This window comes from Salmo trutta, chromosome 24 (assembly GCF_901001165.1).
Source record: "Salmo trutta chromosome 24, fSalTru1.1, whole genome shotgun sequence".
Classification (NCBI taxonomy): domain Eukaryota; kingdom Metazoa; phylum Chordata; class Actinopteri; order Salmoniformes; family Salmonidae; genus Salmo; species Salmo trutta.
The window spans coordinates 27,118,753-27,140,488 of NC_042980.1; the positions used below are offsets into that span (position 1 = coordinate 27,118,753).

General features: G+C 41.5%; 1 protein-coding gene across 1 annotated transcript in view; it reads left to right on the forward strand.

The window, feature by feature from the left end:
* The window catches only part of LOC115161003 (integrin alpha-4), a 30,425-nt gene extending 9,090 nt beyond the window's left edge, over positions 1 to 21,335 (forward strand). The window contains exons 11-28 of the mRNA XM_029711634.1: positions 686 to 780; positions 1,407 to 1,497; positions 2,566 to 2,611; positions 2,991 to 3,145; positions 4,844 to 4,998; positions 10,714 to 10,863; positions 12,663 to 12,739; positions 13,876 to 14,026; positions 14,218 to 14,316; positions 14,575 to 14,651; positions 16,170 to 16,259; positions 16,782 to 16,869; positions 16,987 to 17,094; positions 17,265 to 17,390; positions 17,624 to 17,749; positions 17,934 to 18,032; positions 18,330 to 18,449; positions 18,644 to 21,335. Of these exons, the coding sequence (XP_029567494.1) occupies positions 686 to 780; positions 1,407 to 1,497; positions 2,566 to 2,611; positions 2,991 to 3,145; positions 4,844 to 4,998; positions 10,714 to 10,863; positions 12,663 to 12,739; positions 13,876 to 14,026; positions 14,218 to 14,316; positions 14,575 to 14,651; positions 16,170 to 16,259; positions 16,782 to 16,869; positions 16,987 to 17,094; positions 17,265 to 17,390; positions 17,624 to 17,749; positions 17,934 to 18,032; positions 18,330 to 18,449; positions 18,644 to 18,745 (1,955 nt within the window). The 3' untranslated portion in view covers positions 18,746 to 21,335. The remainder of the gene's footprint in view (positions 1 to 685; positions 781 to 1,406; positions 1,498 to 2,565; positions 2,612 to 2,990; positions 3,146 to 4,843; positions 4,999 to 10,713; positions 10,864 to 12,662; positions 12,740 to 13,875; positions 14,027 to 14,217; positions 14,317 to 14,574; positions 14,652 to 16,169; positions 16,260 to 16,781; positions 16,870 to 16,986; positions 17,095 to 17,264; positions 17,391 to 17,623; positions 17,750 to 17,933; positions 18,033 to 18,329; positions 18,450 to 18,643) is intronic.
* The last annotated feature ends 401 nt before the right edge of the window (positions 21,336 to 21,736 follow it).

Sequence of the window (21,736 nt, forward strand, 5' to 3'; positions counted from 1 at the left end):
GTTTGTGGTGATATTGGGTAACTGGGTATGAAGTAACACCCCATAAACCAGCCCCACTCAACACAGAGGCAATACCACCAACCAACCAACCAACCAACCAACCAACCACATCCCCTACAGCTGATCACAGGGCCCCGGCACACTTCTAACTGCCACTTACACTAGCCTAACTGCCAGTTCCTCAACACCAGCACACACACACACACCCACACACACATCAGGGTTGGGGTCAATTCCATTTAAATTGTTGTCAATTCAGGAAGTACTCTAGAATTCCAATTCTCTTCAATGCTTTTCAATTAGGATAATCTGGAATTGGAATTTGGTTTACTTTCTGAATTGGGGCGGCAGGTAGCCTAGTGGTTAGAGTGTTGGACTAGTAACTGAAAGGTTGCAAGATCAAATCCCTGAGCGGACAAGGTAAAAATCTGTCATTCGGCCCCTGAACAAGGCAGATAACCCACTGTCCCTAGGCCGTCATTGAAAATGAGAATTTGTTCTTAACTGACTTGCCTAGTTAAATAAAGGTTAGAGAAAAAAAAGAGCACCCTAATTCCTATATAGTGCACTAATTAACTACATTACCCTACGGGCCCTGATCAAAAGTAGTGCACTATATAGGGAATATGGTGCAATTTGGGACGCATCCTAAGTTAACCCCTGACTGACTGTAAATGTGTTCCAGATGTGGCAGTGGGGGCTCCGCAGGAAGAAGAGCTGCGTGGGGCTATATATATCTACAATGGGAGGAAAACAGGGATCTCTCAGACCTTCTCTCAAGTATGTACTCAGCTATGGCTATGTCCCTTCCAGCTGCTGTTTGTCCGCAGACTTCAGGGACAGGAGATTACTGGAAGGAAAGGATGGGGGGAGGGAGTGAGTGAAGGGAAGAGGGGTCAGGGTGTCCCTCCTCTGACCAACGATCAGGGACAATAGATTGAAGGGAGGGAGGGAGATAGGACGTGAGGATCAAATGTGTCATTTTTTCTCTCTTTGCTCTCAGACAGTCGGAAGAGAGTTCCTGACTCTGAATTGCTACGATTTCCTTAAACTGTTTGGTCTCCTGCTTTGCTCTGTCTGAGCATGAAGCAGTTACATTTAAATTAGCTTTTAGTTATGGAATACCATGGAGATACATTTATTTACATATACATTGATTTATCTCAATGTGGAATACAACCTCTTGGAGAAAATATAGTTACTGTATATCCAAATACAGATAAATTACCTTACTTCAATCTCAAAGCTCCGTACTAGAAAAAAAGCTGAAATGTGTACTGTACAGTTTACATCTGGTAGTCATTGACAGCTCTCTTGGTTTGGGAAACAAAATGAAGTGTATGAAGTGTGTAAAGTACAGAGGGTTAGCTGTAAGAATAATCAAGCTGTTCTTGTTCCATCATCAGAGGATCACTGGCTCTGTTCTGGGTAATGAGTTAAAGATGTTCGGCCAGTCTGTGTCAGGAGGCATCGATGTTGATGAAAACGGTTACCAAGGTAACGATCCCTTTCTTGACTGTCAACGTTGTGTACAGTGCTTCCCTCCAGTACAATGTTTGAGTCTGTCTCGGTTTCTCTACTGCTGACTAGAACAGAACACACTGTAATGTTCTGTTATTATGTCACACATGCTGTGCCTTAAATTAGTAAGGTCGTCAAAACATGGCGGTGGTGGGAACAGAACTGAGGACAGGGGACGTGTGTGTACGTGTGTGTGTGTGTGTGTGTGTGTGTGTGTGTGTGTGTGTGTGTGTGTGTGTGTGTGTGTGTGTGTGTGTGTGTGTTGGCTACTACCCGGGGAAAACCAAATTGGGCAGTGGGAATATCCTGGGGTTTAAATTAGGGTCACTAGTGATGGTTGTCTGCTTACTCTCTGCTTCTCATCTTCGCGTCTTCCACTAGTGACACACTGTGAACTAAACAGGATATATGGTAGACTGACAGAAAGATGTAGACAGTTAGTCACCTCTTAGCTAGTCATCTCTTAGAACTGGTACATTGTAAAGTATTGTGTACTGTCTGTCAATAAAACATTTCATTTGTTTTTTTCATGTGTTATTTGTTTTAATTGTTGTTTTATAGATTGATTTGTAACGCAAGTGTTAAATACTTATCTAAAAACAAAACGCATCAGTTTATTACCACACTGTAAAATAAATCCTGTTGTTTTTATGGTAGCTTACTGGCAGACAGTTACCTGTAAGTTACTGTAGGAAAAAAAGTACAGTATGTTACAATAACTTCCAAAGAAACATTTGTTTAACAGTACATTGCTGTAAAGTTTATAGGAGTTTTTGTTACAGTGCAGTAAACTGTGTGAATACATTTTGTCTGCAGGCTGATGTGGATTGAATGAACAAACGAACAACCGAATGACTGACTGAATGAACAAATTAATAAATTAAAAACATTCCGCTGATGTCTTATGAGGGGTTCTAAACTGAGTAACAAATTGGTTTAGAGCTTTAACAAGTCTAGAGAGCCTTGCAGCCAGATAGGCCTATAGCAGGAAATTGCATGTTCAAAGTAATGACAGCTATCTATCTGCATCTCTCTAAACTACAGATGTAGCAGTAGGGGCCTTCCTCTCAGACTCAGCTGTGGTTCTGAGGTAAGAACTGTGTTACATATCACATTACATCCACTAGATAACTAGTCTCTGAAACTAGAATTACTGCATTCATGTCAGAGATGTCGGATAGAGGTTACGCTTTCAATGGACATTGGTAAACATTTTATCTTACATTTCATTATTTAACTTTCTGAATATGACCTCAGTGAAAGTGGCCTGGCCCATGTATTTGACCTGTATAGTTCCCTGGCCATTTTTACCTTTTGTAATACCTTTTGGTTTGTAGATTTGTTTGTCTTCTGGCCCATATACTGTAGCTCCCATATTCTAATGCAAATGTACAATTGTATTTGTTTTGACACAGAGTGTTGATGTGTTGTTTTCATGTTGTTGACATGTTGTCGTCTCCCTGTGCCAGGACTCGTCCAGTGATATTGGTAGAAGCCTTCATGCCCCTGCCTGTCAGTGTAAACCGCTATGTAGCGCTGTGTTCTAACAACGGTCTTCCTGCTGTCTGCATCAATGCTACAGTCTGCTTCAGGGTCCATGCTCGACACTTCACCTCTTCAATAGGTGAGCAGACCCTCTACCCGTGCCCTTGGCACCCTCATAGCCCTGCACTGTGAAAACAACCTGTCTGTTTGCATTGTGTTAATCGTTACATTAGTGAAGGTTATGTGTGCAGTGGCACTTACAAACAAAAGCCAGTTTTGGTTCTAGTGTGTGTACTTAATAGTGACCAAAAACGCATTTTTCAAACATGCTATAGTAATGTGAGCATTACTATACTACTAGTTTGTATGTGGAAAATGGTATAATGCACAAAGTCTAGTATAGGAAATAGTTATGAAAGCCCCTGACCTGGACTAGTTGACTGAAAACACTGTTGTGTCGGAGACAGACTTTTTCTGTTTCCTTATCTCTGTCAGTCCTTCCATCTTATCACTAGTCCCTGAGGCATGGGCAGTTGGTTAGTATGTTAACCCTGCCTTAACAAGGGTTATCTCTGCAGAGCATTCCTGTGGTGAAAGTGTCTGTTAGAGCCTGTAAGGCTCTGGCACAGCCCTGTCCTGATAGATAGAATGATGTTGTCCATCTAGGGTACCATGTTTTTAACCGCCTATGTTCCTCAACATTATGTTTTTGGTGGGATTTTAAATGGTGAATTACAGAAATGATTTAAGTTATTCAAAGTTATCTGGTATCGCTATGAAACATCACTGTCCTTTGATAGTAAACGAAAATGACTAATTTGAAGTGTCTTGCGAAATAAAACACAAGTCAATGTTATCCTCATTCAAAATATGTTTTCTCCATCTATAGTATATTTATGATTAGGGCTGGGTCTGGAGTTGTGGCTGGGGCTGAGAAAGAGGCTGGATCTGGGGCTGAGGCTGGGTCTAGGGTTGATGCTGGGTCTAGGTCTGTATGTCTGGGGTTGAGGCTGGGTCTAGGGTTGAAGCTGGGTCTAGGTCTGTATGTCTGGGGTTGAGGCTGGGCCTAGGTCTGTATGTCTGGGATTGAGGCTGGGTCTAGGTCTGTATGTCTGGGATTGAGGCTGGGTCTAGGTCTGTATTTCTGGGGGTTGAGGCTGGGTCTAGGTCTGTATGTCTGGGGGTTGAGGCTGGGTCTAGGTCTGTATGTCTGGGATTGAGGCTGGGTCTAGGTCTGTATGTCTGGGGGTTGAGGCTGGGTCTAGGTCTGTATGTCTGGGGTTGAGGCTGGGTCTAGGTCTGTATGTCTGGGGGTTGAGACTGGGTCTAGGTCTGTATGTCTGGGATTGAGGCTGGGTCTAGGTCTGTATGTCTGGGGGTTGAGGCTGGGTCTAGGTCTGTATGTCTGGGGGTTGAGGCTGGGTCTAGGTCTGTATGTCTGGGGGTTGAGGCTGGGTCTAGGTCTGTATGTCTGGGGGTTGAGGCTGGGTCTAGGTCTGTATGTCTGGGATTGAGGCTGGGTCTAGGTCTGTATGTCTGGGGGTTGAGGCTGGGTCTAGGTCTGTATGTCTGGGGGTTGAGACTGGGTCTAGGTCTGTATGTCTGGGGGTTGAGACTGGGTCTAGGTCTGTATGTCTGGGGGTTGAGGCTGGGTCTAGGTCTGTATGTCTGGGGGTTGAGGCTGGGTCTAGGTCTGTATGTCTGGGGCCCTGGTTCATGTCAACTCTGGGTGCTCTCTGAAACATAATATTGTTACCTCAATGCTTCCCTCTCTCACCCTCCTTTCCACCCTCTCTCCCTCCCACACTCCGCCCCCCTCACTCACTCTCACCCATAGAGCTCCAGTATAATCTGACAGCAGACACGCAGCACAAGGAGTCCTTCCCCTCACGTTTCCATTTCCACGGAAACGGGACGTCCAACGCTACAACAGGGCGGGTCAAGACCAGACACGACCAGCTGACCTGCGTCCCCCACCAGGCCTTCATGAGGGTGAGTAAGAGGTCAGAGGTAAGGGGTCGGGATGTGAGGGTCAGCAGCTGTAACCACTGAGAACTGTTGTCAGGTATGCAATGACATCAGGTCAGTTTAGAACCCCAGCCCAGACACTATAATCACTAACTCAGAGTCTGTTATTGTAAGACGACCCTATGCGTGGCGTCATTCTGCTTGACATCAAAGCACTGACCTCAAGTCAGTTTAGACTGTGGAGTCAATTATTAAAATATCAGCATGCTACTGCCAGGCATCAAAGAACTGACTTCAGGTCAGGTCAGCATGCTACTGATAAAGATCAAAGCACTGACTTCAGGTCAGGTCAGCATGCTACTGATAAAGATCAAAGAACTGACTTCAGGTCAGCATGCTTTTTTTTTGTAGTGTATTTTTTGTATTTTTATTAACCCCCCCCCTTTGGAGGACAAATATGTTTTTGTTTTTTTACTGCTTTTCTGCTACATATACATACATTTTACATAGACATTTTAAATACACATTTTACATACTTTTATATAAAGCAGTCAAATAACAATAAAATAATAATACATTACCAAACCTAAACTCTTTAATTCCAACCCTCACCCACCTATCACCATCGACCACCCTCGTTTGGTTTCCATGTGCCATATATTTTTTAATTGTGCTGTGATGTTTTACATAATTATTTAACCTTTCTAATCATGTATTATCCACAGATTGTGAGCTAAAGATGAAAACCTTTCCTATGAGTATTATTGAATTATTTATTGACTGACTATGGCTTTCCATATCGCCGAACACTGCTATTAGTAAGGTTAATTTTAAGTGCATGTTGTGATTTTTTAACCATTCCTGAACCTGTGACTAGAAACAAGCTACATAGGGGCAATACCAGAATAAATTATCTATTGATTCTGTCTCTTCACAGCAAAATCTACAGAGCTGAGATTGTTGTATGCCCCATATATATAGCATTCTGTTGGTGGCAAGAATTGTATATAATAATTTAAATTGGAAAACTCTAAGTGTTGAATGAAGTGTAGTTTTTTGTACCAGTTCATAAACCATGTGCCATGGAATTGGTACATCGAAAATCTCTTCCCATTTATTTTGCAACCTGTATGGCGCAGCTGTCAACATTTTTGTCCTCAAATGAAACTGGTATATTTTTCTATTTATGCTAGTTCCTTTCAGCCAATTTGTATCTTTAATATATGGCAGGCAAACAAGTTCCCTACTTCTCCCTTTTCCCCTTGCCTCCTCCATTTTTGTGGTAATGCTGCAATCAGTTGGTTGTAAATTTGGATTGAGCAGATATTCACATATATTTTCGATAGCTGCGTATGTGACATAACTCCTCCGTTTCTATTCATAATATCGTTAATAAATATAATACATTTTTTTGCAATTTTTTCCATAAAGAATGTTTTATTTATTAATCAGTATATTTGAGTTTAACTACAACGTTTGTTGTAATATTTGTTCTATCTTTTCTGGAGGATAAAACTGAAATTGTAACCAACTTTGTATGGCTTGTTTGAGAAAGGGCGATACTTTAAACAAAATGTAATTTTAATTTAGTGGGAAATGACAAGTTGTAATCTGTATAAAGGTAAAAAGGCAATTTTTGAACAAAGAATGAGCCTTTCTTAATAATCTATTGGAGAACCATTTTGGGTTTAAGTAAAATTTATGTATGAGTGAAGCTTTTAGTGAGAGGGTTAGAGCTTTAATATTTAATCATTTTAGCCCCCCAAACTCATATTCATTATATAAATAGGCACGTTTAATTTTGTCTGACTTAGCATTCCAAGTAAAATGGTATATTTTTTGCTCATATGATTTATAAAATGAGTCGTCTGGAGTAGGCAGTGCCATTAGTAAGTAAGTAAACTGTGATAGGACCAAAGAGTTAATCAATGTGATTATTCCATAAATAGACAAGTATTTCCCTCTCCATGGTTGCGGAATCTTTTGTATTTTTGCTAACTTCCCATTGAAATTGATTGTGGTAAGTTCATTTATATTTTTTGAGATGTGAATACCAAGTATGTCTACTTCACCATCTGCCCATTTTATTTGTAAACTACAAGGGAGTGTAAACACTGTATTTTTGAAAGATCCAATACGTAATATGGTACAGTTGTCATAATTAGGTTTTAATCCAGAGAGGCTAGAAAAGTGATCAAGATCTTCAATGAGACTGTGCAGGGACCAGATTGTGGACTTAAGAAAAAACTAAAGTCATCAGCATCCATCAACACTTTTGTTTTTATCCCCTGGATTTCTAACCCCTTGATGTTCTTTTTGGATCTAATTTTAATAGCTAGCATTTCAATGGCCATAATAAAAAGATATGAAGATAACGGACAGCCTTGCTTTACTCTTAAAAGCTCAATACTTTCTGAGAAGTAACCATTATTTACTATTTTCCATCTGGGGTTGCTGTATATAACTTTAACCCATTGTATAAGCAATTCACCAAAATTAAAGTAATCCAGGCATTTATATATGAATTCGAGTCACACTTTATCAAACGCCTTTTCAAAATCTGATATGAAGACCAGGCCAAGTATCTTTGATGTTTCATAATGTTCAATTGTTTCAAGTAATTGTCATATATTATCTCCAATATATCGTCCATGTAAAAAACCTGTCTGATCAGGATGAACAATATCTGGTAAAAACCTTTTTTGTTCCATGTGCTATCCATTTTGCTAGGACTTCTGGTCAGCATGCTACTGATAGAGATCAAAGCATTATGAGTCAGTAGAGTAGAGGGACATCAGGCATTGTCTGATGGTCATAGACCTGTTTTACCTTTTAGTCGATTAATCATTGGCTAGTTTTTATCAGGATGGACCATCATTTGGGTAGCAACTGCGTCAGCAACCAATGACTCATTCAGTTTATGTCTGACAAAGGGGTCTAATAAGGACAGTACGTGACGTTGGGAAGTCCAGAACAACGTATCACGTTACATGGGAAGGAGCATAGTGAACTGTCAATCACCACCTTCCGGAGACACCTGAAACCCCACCTCTTTAAGGAATACCTAGGATAGGATAAAGTAATCCTTCTAACCCCCCCCCCCCCTAAAATATTTAGATGCACTATTGTAAAGTGGTTGTTCCACTGGATATCATAAGGTGAATGCACCAATTTGTAAGTCGCTCTGGATAAGAGCGTCTGCTAAATGACTTAAATGTAAATGTAAATGTAATAAAGCGGGACTGGGAGGAAAGGAGAGGAGGGGAGGAGTGGTTAATACTCAAGTGTCTGGTGGAGCCCCTCTGGACTCTGGAAATCCCAATGAAGGTGTGTGTGCGTCTGTGTGTGTTTGTACATTTGATGTATTTTTTTAAGTGTAATTAATAGGTAATGGCAGTAATGAATGTTATAAACAGAGGTGACAGTACAGCAGTAAAGTGGACTGGTAGGGGAATGTGAGTGACTGATATGACATGTGGCTCAGGGGCTTTTGCCTTATCTTTTGGTCGCCCATTTCTGTATCAATCTCACACAACTCCCTCATACTGTATGCACTTTGAAAAAGTTTTAAATACTGTAATTCATATGTACATACGTGGCCAAAAGTTTGGAAAATTACACAAATATTAATTTCCACCTAGTTTGCTGCTTCAGTGTCTTTAGATATTTTTGTCAGATGTTACTATGGAATACTGAAGTCTAATTACAAGCATTTCATAAGTGTCAAAGGCTTTTATTGACAATTACATGAAGTTGATGCAAAGAGTCAATATTTGCATTGTTGACCCTTCTTTTTCAAGACCTCTGCAATCCACCCTGGCATGCTGTCAATTAACTTCTGGGCCACATCCTGACTGATGGCAGCCCATTCTTGCATAATCAATGCTTGGAGTTTGTCATAATTTGTGGATTTTTGTTTGTCCACCCGCCTCTTGAGGATTGACCACAAGTTCTCAATGGGATTAAGTTCTGGGGAGTTTCCTGGCCATGGACCCAAAATATTGACGTTTTGTTCCCTGAGCCACTTAGTTATCACTTTTGCCTTATGGCAAGGTGCTCCATCATGCTGGAAAAGGCATTGTTCGTCACCAAACTGTTCCTGGATGGTTGGGAGAAGTTGCTCTCGGAGGATGTGTTGGTACCATTCTTTATTCATGGCTGTGTTCTTAGGCAAATTTGTGAGTGAGCCCACTCCCTTGGCTGAGAAGCAACCCCACACATGAATGGTCTCAGGATGCTTTACTGTTGGCATGACACAGGACTGATGGTAGCACTCACCTTGTCTTCTCCGGACAAGCTTTTTTCCGGATGCCCCAAACAATCAGAAAGGGGATTCATCAGAGAAAATGACTTTACCCCAGTCCTCAGCAGTCCAATCCCTGTACCTTTTGCAGAATACAAGTCTGTCCCTGATGTTTTTCCTGGAGAGAAGTGGCTTCTTTGCTGCCCTTCTTGACACCAGGCCATCCTCCAAAAGTCTTCGCCTCACTGTGCATGCAGATGCACTCACAACTGCCTGCTGCCATTCCTGAGCAAGCTCTGTACTGGTGGTGCCCCGATCCCGCAGCTGAATCAACTTTAGGAGTCCTGGTGCTTGCTGGACTTTCTTGGGCGCCCTGAAGCCTTCTTCACAACAATTGAACCGCTCTCCTTGAAGTTCTTGATGATCCGATAAATGGTTGATTTAGGTGCAATCTTACTGGCAGCAATATCCTTGCCTGTGAATCCCTTTTTGTGCAAAGCAATGATGACGGCTGTCAGCATCACTGACATGATGTTAGCTGGTCCTTTTGTGGCAGGGCTGAAATGCAGTGGAAATGTTTTTGGGGGATTCAGTTCATTTGCATGGCAAATAGGGACTTTGCAATTAATTGCAATTCATCTGATCACTCTTCATAACATTCTGGAGTATATGCAAATTGCCATCATACAAACTGAGGCAGCAGACTTTGTGAAAATTAATATTTGTGGCATTCTCAAAACATTTGGCCACGACTGTAGAGTTCAGCTGTGGTTTTGGTTTATACCTCCACCCACATACAGTAGAGTAATTTTAGTGCTGTGTTTCTGAGCTCCTGTATGTTAATGAAGGGCCTCTGGGGAGTGTGCTTTCCATGTATACAGAGAGAGAACACCACATGCTGTTTCTCGATTGTGACCAAACCAAACCTCACAGAGTGGAGAAAGCTTTGAGTGCATGGCTAATGAAGCACTGGTTTATAGCTGCTATGTGTGCTCACTGAAGAAATAAGACAGTGTGGAACATAGGAATCATTCAAGCGTCTCGCTCTATAGATACCATTCTTTATTTTACAATGTTATGTATTCAATCATTCAGTCATAGAAATGTATAGCAGTCCTTTTTTAGTATCATAGCATTACAACTTAGTCAGAATACTTTTAACAACAATTTAGCAATAGATAAAATAGATATCTTTGTCTTTAAAAAAATAACTGTCAGAATTAGGAAATTACTGTGGTGTCCTGTCCCTCTTAAGCTAAAGGCAGGTGTCTGAGCTGGAGGAGAGGCTCTTCGGGACATCTGCAGTGGCCACAAGCCAACTCTTTTAGTGGGACAGACAGCACAGGACACTGTAACATTGTGCCAGAGCACAGGCCGACCCCCACAACAACCTACCCCAGAACATCCATTAGCAAGGTCAAGCAAGAAGCTCCCCACTTCTCAAGGTTGTATGTAAATTTATCCTTTAATTTTCTCTTTCTCTTTACCTCTTGTAGAAAGATGTCCGAGATATCTTCACACCCATCCATTTTGAGGTTTCGTACGCCCTCAGAGAGCACACTGTCCATAACGGGGGATCCACTTTCCCTGCTCTGAAACCCATACTGCAGCAGAGAGGGAGACACGGTAACCTGGTGGCCAATAAGGTGAGTCTCATAGGGCCAGTTTCCCAGACACAGATTAAGGCCTAGATTCAATCAGATCAAACGTTAACCGGCGATAGCGGACACCTGCATTGCTGATGTTTTGGCGGTGTCGGAGGTGAAACTGAGTTGGAGCTGTCAAATCGGTGAGCAGATGCAGATCATTGTAACGAAGCCACACCCATCCCACTCGCATTAGAAGTTCAGAATGAGAAAGTGTAGGCTATACAGAAATAATGACACTCAAATTGAAAATCATTAAACAAAATCAATAATGAGGATTTATATCAGCCTTATCGAGGTGTAGATTACGCCTCACATTCCAGTGTTCGAATTTGTTAACAAGGCTGCATAGGATTTATCTTAATTCAAATCCATGCAGCCAATGGAAAAACTATAATTTTGATGTCATGGATAGTCAGTCCTGGTATCCATAGCTCTGTCTATGAATTTGAGAGTGGTTACATTTCTCCGTCTCTCAGCTTTTCAACGAAACCGAGGCGGGGTGACCGTTTTGTTATTGATTCAATGAAAGGATTCTAGCTTTTAGAATCATGCTCTACAGTTCTACACTCATATTGATGCATGGTATGGTAGAGGATTCCAGAGGTGGGACCAAGTCATTGTTTTACAAGTCACAAGTAAGTCTCAAGTCTTAGCACTCAAGTCCCAAGTCAAGTCTCAAGTCAAGACAGGCAAGTCCGAGTCAAGTCTCAAGTCAAGACCGACAAGTATCAAGTCAAGTCTCAAGTCCTAAACTTAGAGTTTTGAGTCCTAAACAAGTCATAATGTGCTCTTCACCAAATGTTATACCATTTCATATTTTTACCAAGAGTAATAGTTAGTATATTACATTTATGCAAATCATGAATGCTTTTAAAAATATATATATTTATTATTTTCCAAATAAACGTTATATTTCCATGGAAATACATATGGGTGGCGCAATCGGGCGATGTAGGCTTGTACACAATCGCCCAACCTTAACGCACACACACACACACACACACACACACACACCCCACACCCTCTCTGTGTGTGGTTACAGTAGGCTAACGTATGTCAATGGTTTTAGGAACAGCAGTAACATCAGGCAGGATTTAGGCTACCAACTGCCTAGCCAGTTGTAGCTCAATATTGGGTGCAATGATCACGTTCCCGCACTGACTGACTGTATGGAGGCTCATTGATTTAACGTTACGTTAGCCTACGTGATACACTAGTAAAGTTATAAATTATATAGCTGTCGGCTATATTAGCCTCGACTTACCGTTCTTTGTGCAGCTTCAAATGTCGAACAAAGTTGGAAGTTGTTGCGCCTCTGTCTGTCATTTTCTTCCCGCATGTTTTGCAAGTTGCAGTCCGTTTTTTGTAGTCTTTTTATCCGAAAATAATAATTTTGGGTATCATCTTTCCAAGCGCTCCATCTGAATTCACCCCCCGACGTTCCTCTGCACTGCCACGCGCAACTTTTTCTCAGCTGGCACAATTTGATTGACTGCTGTCCGATTCAAACTGTAATCCATTAAATGAAGAGTTGATGCGCTGCACACTTTTTTTAATAGCGTAATCTTTTAGATTTGGGCTTGGGGAGGGTACCAAGTCAGTCAAAAGGCTCAAGTCCAGGTTAAGTCACGAGTCATTGGTGTTAAAGTCAAAGTCGAGTTGCAAATCATCATATTTGTGATTCGAGTCTGACTCAAGTCCAAGTCATGTGACTCGAGTCCACACCTCTGGAGGATTCATAACTGTACGGAAGGCCCCATCATCTTACACTTTATTTGCACCTTTCCTATCCATAGACAGAGTTTGCTCGGTACTGTTCATTGGCGAACTGCTCAACCAATCTGCATGTCTCTGCTCAACTGGTGTTACCACAGTAAGTACAATAGCATTTCATCATGTTCAATTACAATATGTTTTCTTTTTCTCACAACCTTTTGTCTTGAAGCTTTGACTTTCTATTTCTCATCTCTGCTGTAGACAAAGCTGAGCTCTTGAAAGGTTCATTTTACAAATGAAATGTACAGCATTTAAAAACAAACAGTATTTCTGGAGGGAAAACAACCTTCATGGGACCTAGATCAAGTGTTGGCAGTAGAGCCTCCATTACACCAATATGGTCACACTTAAATGCCTAACCGTCAGGCTAATACATGATCTGATTATTCATGAGGCGTGGGTGTGGGTGTGGGTGTGTGGGTGTGCTTGTGTGCAGGCTTGTGAGGCCCTCAGTGCTGGTGGTGTCAAGGAAACACACACACACACATACCACCCCCTATACTGTATGTCCTGGTCAAAAGTAATGGTCACACTAACTATGTAGGGAAAATTGTGCCATTTGGGATGCAGCCCTAGTCTCAGTGCCAGCTCAGTTCAGTTCCCCTCCCTACGGTGTAATTACTAATTCCCTAAAAGCCAGGAAACCAGCACGTCCCAGATGGCACCCAATTCCCTACAGCATGTAGTGCACTACTTTTGACCAGGACCCATAGAGCCATTTGGGACCTGTTGTTTCTCTCTGTTGTTTCTATAACTGTCACTGTTTAGTCTGTTGGTCTCCTCTGAAACCATGAAGCTGGCACTTTTTAAAAAGTTATATGACTCAAGTCTAAGGAAGTATGAAATAAGATGTTTTGTTGTATGACTAAAGTCAATTGAAGTAAGGCAATAATTGCCTACACGAGAGGGTATGATTCATTGTGGTTTTAGCACAGATGTCTGCTAGTCACAGGTATAAGGAGAGAGACTTTCTGTTTTATACTTAAGCAATAAGGCCCGAGGAGGTGTGGTATATGACCAATATACCACGGCTAAGGGCTGTTCATATGCACAACGCAATGCACAGTGCCTGGAAAAAGCCATTAGCCATGGTATATTGGCCATATACCACAATCCTCCAGGTGCCTTATTGCTATTATAAACTGGTTAACAATGTAATATACCACGGCGTTCAGCCAATCAGCATTCAGGGCTCAAACCACCCAGTTTATAATAAGGTTGTTATTATTGCAGGAGACACAACAACATGCCGTACTTTGCACTTGGCAATGGGAAGACCATCATGTTGAACACAACCCTGGTGAATACGGGAGATGATGCATTTCTCCCCAGACTCCAGCTCCGATTCCCCAGTAACCTGCACTTCATCAAAGTGCTTGACGCAGTAAGTGTTTGATTGATGTATGTATTTATGTATTGATTACCCAAAGTTATTCAAATTCTCACATGATCACCAATGTAATTTAGACGTTGTTGCACAGACACAACTCTGTGAAAAAGCAGAAGAATCTGTGCCCTCGTGGATTGCAATAAGTAACTCACAAAATCCCATCGTCTATCTGTTATTGTTTTCAGGAGGAGAAGTTTGTGAGCTGTGACATTTCAGAGGAGAACAAGACAATAGTAGGAGTGGATTGCAGTGTGGGAAACCTGTACCTCAGCTCTGGGGCCAAGGTTGGCTTCACACTCAACCTGACTCCAACATTTCTCCAACCTTACTCTAACCTTACACCAATCTTACACCAAAGTTACTCCATTAAACTGGATCTGAGTGTTCTCACTGCTTGTTGGAAACACCATCAGCTGAAGACTAATTTGAACTAATTACTCAGACCAATTTATTTAGTTAGGTGCCAATGTTCCTGCTGTGTCTTATTTTCCACAACTAATGCCTTGCTTGGTAACTAATGAGACTTTCCTTCTTTTCTGCAGGTCAATATTAGTTTTCTGTTGGATGTGAACCAGAGTAGTAGTGCTGGTGACATTAGCATCTCATTAAACGCTAGTGGGTAAGTACAGACCCAACTTTGTTGAATGACAGTGTTATTGAGTGCAATGTTTCGACCCAAAGGTCTTTGTCAGTATCTTTCTTTCATGATTTTTGTAAGTAACTGGTTGTGCTTACACTACTTCTGACCTAAGATCCGATCCCCTAACCCCCGAACACATTTTCTCTCCGAAATACATTAAATAATCAAATCACAGGAGGCCGGTGGCACCCATATTGGGGAGGACAGGCTCATAGAAATGGCTGGAACTGAATTAAATAGAATGGTATCAAACTCATCAAATGCATGGTTTCCATGTGTTTGATACCATTACATTTACTCCATTCAAGCCATTATTATGAGCTGTCCTCCCCTCAGTAGCCTACTGTGAGTCTAATAACATGTTTTTGAAACTGACGTCGTTACAACGTCGGTGACGTCTTGCTGCTGACCAGCCTTATTAAACCAAACAGGCAAACAGAGAATCGTAAAACAGCCCAGTGAGACACAGTGAGATATGATGTAGTGTATGTGTTTGTTCTGTTGTTAGGGGAACAGGAAACACAAAGTCTCAGTTAGCGGAATCCTTCAAATCCGGGGGTGCTGTAGGTTACCTCTTTTGGGTTCTGTTCCGTAGTTGTTTGATTGTGTGGTTAAGAAATTCTTCTGGCAGTCTGTGTTTTGTCATTTGGGTAAATAATGGCTTTGGAATGTTTGGCCATTCCAGAACACTCTAGAACATTCCATGTTTGAACTTAACTGGAGTTTTGTTCAAAGACAATATATGTGAAGTTATTAAGACCTGTCTTCCTTCATACATTGGGGCGGCAGGTACCCTAGTGGTTAGAGCGTTGGGCCAGTAACCAAAAGGTTGCTAGATCAAATCCCTGAGCTGACAAAGTAAAAATCTGTCATTCTGCCCCTGAACAACTGTGTTAGAGCTGTCAAATCCACAAGCAGCTCCCAGCATTATACCTAAAGTGGACATTGCCCTTGGCTGCCTGGAGTTGCATTAAGAGATGCAGCCTTGTTTAGAAGTTTGAACACTTGAATATGAGATATAATCTACATCTCAATTAGGCTTGTCATTATTGCTATGTAGCCTACACTTTCTCGTTCTGAACGCGGGTGTGACGTCATGACAATGACCAATTAGGCTCGTTGGAGCTATCACCGATTTGATAGCTCCAACGCAGTTCCACCTCCGACATCGCCAAAACATCAGCTATGGGGGTGATGGCTATCGCCGGTTAACGCTTGATCTGATTGAATCTAGGCCTAAGTGTCATGTAATGCTGTGAGCAATACTAGGAATTTGAAGTTCTGCAAAGTCTTATGTTTTAGAAATTGTAATGCTGTAATGCTGTGAGCAATACTAGGAATTTGAAGTTCTGCAAAGTCTTATGTTTTAGAAATTCTTTGGTTTTGAGTCCTTTAACAGTATAATGGCATGAGCTATGTTATTAGGCCTGCATCACTATAAAATGTAATCAAAATAGATAATTACATTTTTTTAATCTTACATTGTGTATTTTCCAGGGACAATTATGAAAACGAGGATCTTCTGCACGACAACTCTGCCACTCTGATGTTACCACTGAGATATGGAGTAGATGTCAACATCCATGGGTAAGACACTGATTTACAGCAGTGGTAGGCAAAGCGGATGGTCTGGGGCCGGAACATAATTATAATCATTTGTACACACCAAACTGACCACAACTAAGCCCAAAAAGAGATTGAATTTGAAAATAACAATAGTTTAATTACTTCATTACATTGACACATGACACTTAGGAACAGATTTTTCTAAATTAAACTTTTTTTGCTGAATTCCTGGTGATTTTGCAGTCTTTTTGACCAAAAACAATTTTTGCAAAAAATGTGGGGGACCAAAACGAATCACTTGAGGGCCGGTTTTGGCTCGCGGGCCGCCTTTTGTCGACCCCTGATTTTACAGTAACAAAGGCAGTTCCTTGCTCTTCATTGGCAGTATATATTTAAATACATCTTATTGCACTTCAGCACAGGAAAAAAAAAAAAATGTATGAAATGTATGCATTCACTACTGTAAGTCGCTCTGGATAAGAGCGTCTGCTAAATGACTAAAATGTAAAATGTAAATAAGATAATCACTGCTCTCCCTTGCAGGTTTATGACTCCAACATCCTTTGTATTTGGTGACCAGGTGCCTATTCCAGTTGATTGCTACACAGAGACATTCAACTACACTTACAAGGTATGTACAGTATAGTACACACTTATGAGAGACTGATAGACTCACTAGAGCTTAGTTGGAGCTTTCAAATTAATTAATGAGTTTATACTGACCTGTGTACTTTCCTCCACTTGATAGGTTGTCAATATTGGTCTAAGCAAATCTCTCAACACGATAGTGGAGATTGATATTCCCAAGATCCTATCACCATATCCATACAGATTACTCCACATCACAGACTTCCATGTATGTTTGGGAATATTCATAACTTGTCACGTTCATCTAGATTATTGTTATATTATTATATTTTTCTGTTATTAAACTTTTCTATTATTCTACTTAATATGTGCATGTTTGCATTGTGATATAGGCATACATTAATGAATGTTTAACTTGTTTTCTTTTCCATCTGTCAGACATCTCTTGGAGAATGCTCCATTCGAAACGACTCCATTGCGGTGGAGGATGACTGTGAGGTGCCACAGTCCTCTTTCATCAAAGAACTGGTCTTCTTCTTCTCCAAAACCAGCAAACGCAAAATGGTAAATATCACCCCCTACCTCCTCCTCCCTTCTTTTATAGAGTTATCTATACCACTCATTTTGTTGTGCCCTTTGTCCTTATTTCAGCATTAACATTTTATTGCTGATTGTTGTATGTTTGCATATTTCCTGCCGTTTTTTATTGTGAGAGCTTGGATGTGTTAGATTTCCAATGTATTCATTACACATGGCAAATAAAATATCAACTTGAATTTGAACCTTTCTCTCCATAGTTCTGTGCCCATGGTGATGACCTGTGCCTGACTCTGGAGTGTAGACTAGGAGATATGGACATTGGGAAAGAAGCCACCATTCACATGGAAGTGAAGCTGAATCCTACCGTTCTACAGCTCTCACCTGTAAACACTTCACTTATGTTACACGTGCCCTTGTACATCTCATAACACGGCCAAAGTCTCAGTCTCATAAATGTACCGGTGTGTGTATAGTGTGTGTACGGGATGGTCTGAGTGCCCCCCCCCCCCTTTCTAGTCATTCTATTTCTATTGTCTACTCAAGTTGATTTCCTTCCTCTCTTCTTAGGGACGTCATGGAGTGATGCTGATGGAGAGTACTGGCATCATCACATCACCAAGGGAGGACCCACAAACCATCATCCTACAGCAGATCCCTATCGCTCAGGTAACAAGTTCATCTCATACAGCAGTCTAATGGAGAATACACTTATTACGACTTACATACTATGTCCCTTTTCCACAATTGAGGTCACTCAAGTCCATGTCCTGGTAGAGTGAGGAGGTGTCAGGATAGCTCTGTAACCTCAAGTACCTCTGTTGAGTTTCAAACTGTATAAACACTGGTATCCATAGGACAGCGCCGGTAATGACAGCCCTATGTAAAAAAACAGGTATGCTGTTGCAGGTCATAGAAATATTAAACGAGTTCTGTAATAGTGTTGTATTTCATTCCTTGTCTCAGGTTGTGTTGGAGGCCCACTTCAGCCAGAAGCCTCAGGCAGCAGTGGAGGTGTTTATCATTGTACTGAGTCTACTGGTGGGACTCCTGATCCTGGCCCTGCTCATCTTCGCCCTCTGGAAGGTCAGCACTACTCCCTTATATCACACACAAGACAGGTCGCAAACACACTACAAAGTGCAAACCAATCACAGTCTTCTCCTCCTTCTTCCTTTTCTTAAAATGCATAATTTGAAGTACTAGATTTATAGATGGTAGCTGTATATCAATGTATATACTGTAATCTGAACCTGGACCCTGTTCTCTTTCCTTCTCAGGGTGGTTTCTTTAAAAGGCAGTTTAAGAAGGAGGATGAGATCAGGAGGGATAGCTGGGACTATGTGCCAAAACATTTGACTAAGACTGAGAGTAGATCCTAAGATTGAGACCAAGACAGAGTGACTGTGTCCTAATACAGAATGGTTCTATACTACAACATGGACTAAGAGGCACATTTTGACTGAGATCATCCAAACCCAAGGGAAAGAACTGCTGGACCATTCAAATTGTGATGGCTCAGAATGACAAGGAAAGAAAAAAATGTCATTTCCCTAAAACATGCAAGAGGAAAAGTGTCAGTTTAAAATGTGTTGTCAGTGGGATTACTATATTACACTTTACCTCTGGGTTTGGTGCAGTGAGACTATAAAACATTGGAGTGTTTACATTGAATGTACGTTAGAACATGTAATGTACATTAGAACATGTTATGTACATTAGAACATGGACTATGTACATTAGAACATGTCATGTACATTAGAACATGGACTATGTACATTTGAACATGTCATGTACATTAGAACATGGACTATGTACATTAGAACATGTCATGTACATTAGAACATGGATTATGTACATTAGAACATGGGCTACGCGATCTCACATAAACAGGCTTATCATTCCTGTTTTCGTTTCCTACCAAGATCTCAGGAAGTGAAAACGGAACATTCCATTGCCTTGTTAAATAAGCATAAACCGAAACAAGGAGGTACTATCTGTACCTGTCCATTAATTGAGGACTGCTCATTTTCCATTGTAAAACATTTTGCTACGCTGTGCCCTAATGAACATGACCCATGTCTCACAGACCTGACTACTTGGATTCGGTCACAGTACAAAACATTTATGAATGCACTGCTGAAGCTTTTCTTCATGCATAGGAACTTCATCTGTATACACTTAGTGGCCAGTTTATTAGGTACAACACCTTGTTCACGAAAATGGTTCACTCCTACAGACAGTGAGTCACATGGCCGTGGCTTGCTATATAAAGCCGGCAGACAGGCATCAAGGCATTCAGTTACTCTTCGATTGAACGTTAGAATGGGAAAAATGAGTGACCTAAGCGACTTTGAGCATGACATTATCGTCGGTGCCAGGTGCGCCAGTTCCAGTATCTCAGAAACGGCCGGCATCCTGGGCTTTTCACGCACAACAGTATCTAGGATTTAACGAGAATGGTGAGACAAACAAAAAACATCCAGTCAGCAGCAGTCCTGTGGACAAAACAGCTCGTTGATGAGAGGTCGAAGGAGAATAGCAAGAATCGTGCAAGCTAAGAGGTGGGCCACAAACAAGCAAATAACAGTGCAGTACAACGGCATCTCAGAACACACAACTCGGCGGTCATTGTCACGGATGGGCTATTGCACAGACGATCGCACCGGGTTCCACTCCTATCAGCTAAAAACAAGAAGAAGTGGCTCCAGTGGGCACGTGATCACCAACACTGGACAATTGAGGAGTGGAAAAACATTGCCTGGTCCGACGAATCCTGGTCCCTGTTACATCATGCTGATGGCAGAGTCAGGATTTGGCATAAGCAGCATGAGTCCATTGCCTCCTCCTGCCTTGTGTCAACGGTAAAGGCTGGTGGCGGTGGTGTAATAGTGATGGAAAGGTCCCTTGATACCAATTGAGCAACGTTTCCATGCCCCAAAGAATTCAGGCGTGTCTGGAGGCAATGTGGGGTCCAACCCAGTATTAGATGGGTGTAACTAATAAACTGGCCGTTGAGTGTATATCGATATATACACATCTATATGTCAAATCTATATCATCAATAGGTGTGTATATATATATATATAGAAGTGGATGGGACTGGCGTTTAAGCTTATTTATGTAGTATAGAACTGAAGACAACAGAAGGATGAGGAGGACAGTATAGTGTCATCTGTGAAAAAAGGGGCTGTTGTTGGGTGTCACTCAACTCACTGACTGACTCACTGAATGACACATGCCACTCCTCAAGGGGACAGCACCCTGTGTCTGTGTGTGTGTGTGTGTGTGTGTGTGTGTGTGTGTGTGTGTGTGTGTGTGTGTGTGTGTGTGGAAGGAAGGAAGGAAGGAAGGAAGGAAGGAAGGAAGGTAGGTAGGAAGGTAGGAAGGTAGGTAGGTCTTGGATGAAATTGGATGAAATTGGATGTTTGGAGCAACTTCTAAATTTGACGTTTGAAGAACAGATGAACATCTGATTCTGCAGTGAGACTGTGAGAGCTCGTTGCTCGTCACCATGCCAGCAGAAGTTTTCAATGCAGTCAGAAATAAAAAATGTTAAAGCTGGTTCTTCAGTGACTCAGAAATGTTCCTCAAGGCATAGCAGACATGCCAGGCCTTAAATGCAACACACGGAACACTGGCCTTCCAATTTTTACATTTTCATCCCTTTGGATTCCCTGTTGGAATCTTTGGAATCCGTGGATTGTGTTCTTACTGTAGCTGTAAGGGATTGGAACATTCAGGTTTAGGAGATGTGGCCTTGATGATGATGATGTTTTGTTGTTGAATGAGGAATAGTAACATGTAACACTGCTTGTATTTTAAGGTTCAGGACAGTTCATTCAGGGAGTCAACCTTTCCTGACCAAGTTGTCAGTTATGACAAAAATAAAGGGGGCACATTCCAATTTGAATTTCAATTAAATGAAATGATAATTTTATTTTTAATAAATAAGTGTGTGGCGTGTAAAAATGAACTTTTTCTATTTAATGTGTCTGTCTGTCCTTGGTTATTTGATGTCTAACATTCACAGTGTCGTACAGTAGTCATGCCTGTCGGTAACATTCAGTGGCAGTGCAACCTGAGGTTGTGGATAATAGATCAACCCTACATTGAGCCACTTTTAGGTTGTGTCTATAGACTCCTCTCGTAGACAGTCTGTAAACTGAAGACAGTTTCTTCTAGAGTACAGTAGGAAACCCTGTTTGTTACATTCAGTGGCAGTGCAGGTTGATATGTGTAATGACTCCTCCACCCTTTAGACAGTGTTAAATGGTATCGATTCCGCTCTACAGACTGTGTTAAATGCAGCTGCACTTGATGTGTGCCTCCTCTGCCTCCTTGATGTCCACTCCAAACAGGGTCAGGAGTTG